This window comes from Aedes albopictus, unplaced genomic scaffold (genome assembly GCF_035046485.1).
Source record: "Aedes albopictus strain Foshan unplaced genomic scaffold, AalbF5 HiC_scaffold_691, whole genome shotgun sequence".
NCBI classification, from domain to species: Eukaryota; Metazoa; Arthropoda; class Insecta; order Diptera; family Culicidae; genus Aedes; species Aedes albopictus.
In genome coordinates, this window is record NW_026917522.1 from 3,480 (window position 1) to 10,139 (window position 6,660).

General features: G+C 41.6%; 1 protein-coding gene across 2 annotated transcripts; it reads right to left on the reverse strand.

Moving 5' to 3' along the window:
* Positions 1–240: 240 nt before the first annotated feature.
* On the reverse strand, positions 241–2,581 carry LOC109414181 (serine protease inhibitor 77Ba). 2 transcript variants are annotated; one of them, XM_019687964.3, is made up of 7 exons: positions 2,315–2,581; positions 2,138–2,250; positions 1,710–1,885; positions 1,452–1,651; positions 1,102–1,393; positions 670–1,035; positions 241–603 (listed from the first exon to the last, which is right to left on the reverse strand). In XM_019687964.3, exons 2-7 carry the CDS (start codon positions 2,178–2,180, stop codon positions 337–339), a joined length of 1,344 nt encoding a protein of 447 aa, XP_019543509.3. In that variant the 5' UTR covers positions 2,181–2,250; positions 2,315–2,581; the 3' UTR covers positions 241–336. The 2 variants fall into 2 exon arrangements, with proteins under 2 accessions (XP_019543509.3, XP_029712491.2); XM_029856631.2 differs by having other exon boundaries at positions 2,138–2,581.
* Positions 2,582–6,660: the final 4,079 nt, after the last annotated feature.

The following is a 6,660-nucleotide window of genomic DNA, read 5'->3' on the forward strand; positions in this document are numbered from 1 at the left end:
GTGTAGACGGCTAATGCGAAACCATGTAGGTGAAAATTTAAACTAAGTTTTAGACTAGGTCTAAGTTTTAGTCTGGGACTAGTCCTGACGGTCGTCTCTGGACAATGTTTCTCCTGGTGTTACCGGATCTTCATTTCTTCGCCTAGATTCGGCATGCTTTGCGAATTCCATTATTTTGCTGGATGAGTAAAAACATAAGTTTTCTAGTAGGTCGAATATATAGCATTTACAAAATATCTAAAAAATGAAAATTTTACATATGTCACATGATGAAAAGCACAGAGCACGTCATGGCCACTTTATTACAAGAGAATTCAACCGTGTTTTTTTTAAGCGTTAGAGCCTCATCGGATCCTTCACCTGGCCCATGAACAGGATCAGATCGTTTCGCTTATCGACGATCAGAAACGCAAAGGGTCGATTTGCAATGAACCTCGGCGGAGTGGCTTTGTTCACAAAGACGGCTCCGGACACGGACGAGGCCGTCGTTCCCTCTTCGTTGACCACGATTTTGTTCTTCTGGAAAATGTCGTTCACGACGATATCGCTGGCAATCTTGTTGAATTCCGCCAGACCGGTGTGGAATGCTTTCTTCATTCCCATCTGCGAAAACGAAATGTATGTGATGTTATATGGAAACTGCGTTGTGAATTCAGTTAAAAATCCTACATTGAATAGCACCGATTTGAGAACGTAGTCTGAGGATATCTGGAACCGAGGAAGGAACACTTCCACCTCGTCATCTTCGTATTCTTCTGCTGCCTGTCTGAGTTCCCTGAAGATCATTTCCATGTTGAAGTTCGCTAACCTTTGGACAACTTCATGCAGAGGAACGCCCCTCCGAGGCAAGATCACCAACATGCTCAGGAAACGATCACCTCCATAGGGAAGTTCTACGATTTGGGCTTCCAGCTCGCGGAAGGCAGCAAATGGCAAAATAGCTTTCTGGAACATCATCGGTACCGTGGTCACGACTCTCTCGTTCTCATCGTAGAATGGAACGCTATCGTTGGTTAACGATCGGTTGAAAGGAAACTGAAAGATACAGATAGCTGTTATACACATAGTTATAATGATCGTGGTAGACTAAGGCTGCCTTACCGTCCATTCCCCTTGGAAGAACAATACTGAAAGTAGCAGCAGACGAGCTTGTTCCAGATTAGTAGGATGGATCGCTCGTTTGATTTGTCCTTTGGTTGCATCGGATACGACTTTGTTGATGTGATTATAACTCTCACGCAACGAGGCGTTCGATGAGCTGAAATCCAAGGCTTCGAACAGTTTCTCCCCGTAGTAGGTGTCAACGATGTGTTCGAAATCGTGCTTCACCGGGTGGTTCTTGTCGGTGAACATGAACTGGGCGGAAGAGATCTCTACACCTTTGGCATTTACACTGAAAATACGAAATGCAAAGATTAGATCAGCGCACTGTTTTTTTTGATCATACGTACTTGATAGTTTCCTGGAAACTTTTGAAGTGGTGCTTGATAACGTTTTGATCTTCCACATTCATAACTTGAAGAATCTCCTTGAGCGTTTCACCTTCGGCTCCTTCGCTGAGTAAAGCCAACAGATTCCACACCGATAACGGGGACACGAAGATATTGGTCGTTGTCACATTACGATCACTATCAACAGTGAGACTAACTTGCTAGAATGAAGAACCGATCAATTAGAAAACAACATTGATTCTATTGTTTCAACTGTACCTTGAAAAAGTTAAGAGCGAAGTTTTGCGATCCTTTGTAAAAGCTTTCATTTATTCTGATCGGTGTTTGCTGTTGATCTGCATTATTTATCGTCGACCCATCTACACTTGGACCTTGACCCGCAACAATAGCAATCAATGCAAAAATCACCGCACTCCGCGCAAACATTCCATTAACTGCAAATAAACCAGTTTGAACGGTATTATCACCATATCCTCAGATGGCCTGAATCAGACATAAACGCCTTGGACAACATCGGCTAACCGGTTCCCCGATGATCTTCTTGGAACTCTTCACTTCGCTTACGTCATGACTTCTTGTGCGCGAAGAAGCATCACACGATGATCGCACCCAAGGAAAAGAACACAAAAGTCAAGGTCGCGGAGGCCGTGAACCAGTTCCAGAGATTACAAACGACGCACCCTTACCGCTAGTAAACGCCGACACCGCCGCCATCTCCGTCTTGATCATGCGTTGCAACTAGTATCCCACGGGATCGATGCGATCGAGCGCATAAAGAAAATGACCGATGATTTCGGCACTAGGAGGAAAGAAAAACGGCACACTTCCTAAACGATCATATGCGAACTGATGACGATCTCTACCTGGTTTCCTATCGTTCCAATATTCGAAGAAGGCACTAATACTACACGCGATCACTGGCGGTAGACAAACAGTAACACCAATCAATGACTCAAACGGGGAATTACGCTGGTTGGGGATTGTTATCCTGTGTGAGCACGCGCTTCGCACGGAGAGCTGATGATCGTTTGTTTGTATACCGGTTATCAACATACGATCGGTTGATACAGTAGAGTGGGCCACCGACGGAATAGCAGTGCAGCAGTAACTTGAAACGTCCGAACTAGGCGAGAGCACGATCGCAACTAAACAACCGGCAAATCTCTCGCGATCGAATCGGGATTGGACGGAGTCGGAGAGCAAACTGGTGATCTGGAGAGCAGAGAGAAATAAGCAGTAATTCATTGTCATTGAGAACAGTCGGCATGAATTTTGAAAATCATTTCTGCTCATGGGCAATCAAAAAAGTTGATTAGGTACTGTGATAAAAGCTATTAGTTTTAATTAATTTGGCTATTCGACCAATAGATTTATGTACTATTGGAAATCGTACTTACTTTACCGGTTAGACTAATGCCTCTGTTGAGCGAATTCCAGTCAAGTGGGTAGGTATCAAACTTTTTAATTGTCGTAGGTATAGTAATTTTCCTGAAAACCTTTTCCCACCTAATCGTATCGAGAGGCTATGCAGCGTGATGATCGAACGTCCTGGTGTTACGCCATGCGTGTGGAGCTCGAAGTGTTGAAGCTGAACGACACGTGGGAGCTGATCGATCTACCAGCCGTATTGCGAAATGGGTGTACAGGATCAAGACCAACGTGGACGGAATGATAAACCGCTACATCTGTTACACCGCTAGGATCTGGACGTCTGATGAATGTTGCATGGAACAGCCCGAGGGTCATGTGAATACAACCGCTCCAATGAAGGTTTGTCACCTGCGGCCGGCGCTGTACAAATTAAAACAATCCACGTATGCAGCAGGAAGCTGGATGCAAAACTGAAGGACATCGATCTCAAGCGTTCCAGTTTTGATCCTTGTGTCTACTACCATGTGGACGACGAGCAGATTATCATCGTATTAGAATATTGAAGAACGGGTCAGCTATATGAAGGATCGTTTTGATGCAAAGGTTCCGAATGAAAGACCTAGGAAGAGCCGAGCAAGTATTAGAACTGCGAATCACACAGGAGAAGAATTCGATGATGTAGGACCAGCAGCGGTATATTGAAGATCTGGTGTAACAATTCCTGATGACTAACTGCAACGCGATTCCGATCCCCTGCGATCCAGCATAAAAGCAAACATGTGAACCCACTATACGGCAGTAAAGCGTATTATGCGCTATCCCGCGAGGGAACGCTCAACGCTAAGCTGGTTTATTAGAACATAGAAAACAGAGATTCATTTCGAGGGCTTCAGCGATGCAGATATCATGGAGTTGCGAGAAACGACCGGCTGTGGCGCTGTCTACCATGGAAGCCTCGCACATGGCGTTGTCTGCAGCAACACAACAAGCTGTATGGTGGCGGCGTTTACGAAGTGAACTATTTGGTTTCCAAGATACAATTCCAATTTCCAGCGACTACCGCAGTGCGTTGTGCCTGGCCAATAAGGAAATTGGCTATTCACCTAGCACAAAGCACATAAACATACGGCACCAATATGTAAGAGAGGAGCTTTACGATGGCACAATTAATCTCCAGCATGTCGGATCGGATTTCCAGAAGGCAGATGTACTTATAAAGCCGGTCCTGATTGTGAAATTTATTGGAACTGCAAAAGAATTAGGATTAGATGAAATTCCTGATTAAGGCGGGGAATATTGGAAACCGTAGTAATCTATAAATTTGTTTTGTTATAAAGATCATTCTGTTCTAGGTCTACAAGCTAGACGTGTATTCATTAAAATCGAAATGTTGATATGTTACTAGAAATTTTAAATCTTTCGCCCAAGCAACAACTTGAAGTCTAATTAGTTTTGAAAAGCTTTTGAGAACCGTGATACTTTCAGAAAGATTTTATTTTGTTCTAAAACTCTTTGAATACATTTGACTTGAATATGCTACATATTAAAGTGCTAGTGCAAGCAAACATTCATGACAAAAGAATTAGGAGCAATTCATAACTAATCTTTGAATTTTTAACGAGAGTCTTTTCCCAGATTTGCCCAGGCGATCGGTTTATGCTACATGCTTGAATAGTCTTACAGGGTTATGCACAGTTGTTTCTCATTTTTTGGCAACTGTATTTTTTTTGGCTCACCACGGACAGAAATGCTGTCTGTTCAAAAATATACTTCTCCTATAGTTCTCTCAAGCTTCGACGATATTTTTGAGTATAAGTGCTTCAAATGGTTGATTCACAATGTTTTGATGCCCACCACGCATAAGTTTCATTTAAATCAACATCATTGAACACCAACCATCACATGCTTAAGCCATACATATATGTCACAGACAAACAGACGTAACTCTTAGAGTAGAACCTTGCTTGAACCGGTGTTGATCGAGCCTCCTGACGGCTGTCTTCTCAGTCTTTGGTTAGCATGGTGGGAGCAGCGACGTGTTGTCGGTTTGTTTTGATTTTTTAATGACAATATCTAAAGATTTTTTTTTCCAAATGAACGTTGCGATTGTAATGTGTTAAGCGCAATATATTATAATTAGATTATATTGCACTATCATACCACAGACAAACAGACGTAACTCTTAGAGGAATTAATCAAAAACTTTTGCCCGGTATCATTTTCATGAGCACACTGCCACCTGTTGGTAGAACCGCGCGCGACACTGTCGGCCATGATGGATTTCGATTTGACGTTTTGCTGAAACGCACACTACTACACAAATTGCCTGTAATTTTCGTTTGCATCATTCAGCAACGTGTACACTGGCAAACGTCAAAGCGATCAAACACTAGCACATCTGGTGGAACGATCGCGCAAATCAAATGAAATTTGAATAGATCGTTAAATGCATGTGCCAAGCCGTTTTGAAGAGTGTTACGTCTGTTTGTCTGTGCTATCTACAATACTGGAAATCCTCCAGGTGATTTGATCGTCTTCAAGAATTTCATAACGAATTTGTCCATGCACTACACCTGGACGTGTTCTCCAGACAGTATACCATCGATTAATCCAGCATTTCGTTTGGTGCTTATCCAAGACGTTCTCCGAGGGTTTGCTGGAAACATTCCTCAAGTTTTCCAGAAATAACATTCATACATTTTCGAACAATTCAAAGTAATCCACCAACAATTTCTAAAAAATTCTTTATGAAATTTTTCAAGTATTTCTGGAAAAAATGTGGGATCCTCACAATATGTTCACCATTCTAAGAATGGCTTTCTTTAGTAGTCACTCAAGGTATTTCATTGGTATTCTGTCATCGAAACCAACAGTTAACAGTAGGAAGTATTCCTCAGATAATTATTCCAGAGATTCCCCAAACAATTTTTATATTTCCCAGATTACTTTAAAAATTTCTTCAAAAAAACTATCCAAAAATCCTTTATTCAATTCAATTCAATTTATTTATTCGATTTCAACTTAAACAATAGTGTACAATTATACAATTACATTTGCAGAGATTTCACCTTTCAAGCTGCGAATTATCAGTTCTAATTAAAAAGGAATGCAATGTTTGTGAATAGTATTTGGGCAATGTAGGGAAAACTAACTAACAAAAAAACCCTAGATCCGAAAATCTTAATCTAATATCACAGCGGCTATGTTAGAAGGTCTTCAATTAGAGGATTCAAGGACAACTGGCACGAATTAGAAAATTTACTAGTGCTTCTTCTGATGCACTCCTCAACAGTTTCCACTTTCGTGACATGGTGAAGTTGCTCCGTTGGGTACCATGGGTTCAAGTTATGTATCATCTGAAGGAGTTTGTTCTGCTTAACTTGAACGCGCCTACGATGAGACTTTGCACAGTCCCCCCATACTGGAGAACCGTAGAGCATAATCGGACGCAATATGCACTTGAAAACTAACATTTTGTTTCTCACGTGCAACTTGGATCGACGATTTATAAGCGAGTACAAGGACCGAGTCGCTCTGTCCACTTTGCTTATCTCTCAGGCGGCGGTGCTTAAAAAAATAGCCTCAGAAGACGGTGCCTACAAAACACCGTTACACTAATTTTTAGAAAAATCATATTTTCCTCGTTTTATAACTAAATGTAAAAATTTTTATATTGCCGAAAACCTTGGGACTTCAGCTTTCATAATAATTTCTCATACATAGTCATAGCGAGGAAAAACGATAAAAAGGGGCTCTGCAAAGGGAGGCACCTCCTTAAAACAGCGTTACACTATTTTAAATGCTTATATCTCTGCTGATATTCCATATAATTACAATT

Coding starts and splice junctions, on each gene's coding strand:
- LOC109414181 (XM_019687964.3), bottom strand. CDS start 2,180: ATGATCAAGACGGAGATGGCGGCGGTGTCGGCGTTTACTAGCG. Junction 1,652..1,709: donor TCGCTCTTAACTTTTTCAAG/GTACAGTTGAAA, acceptor TCTTCATTCTAG/CAAGTTAGTCTCACTGTTGA. Junction 1,394..1,451: donor AGTTTCCAGGAAACTATCAA/GTACGTATGATC, acceptor TCGTATTTTCAG/TGTAAATGCCAAAGGTGTAG.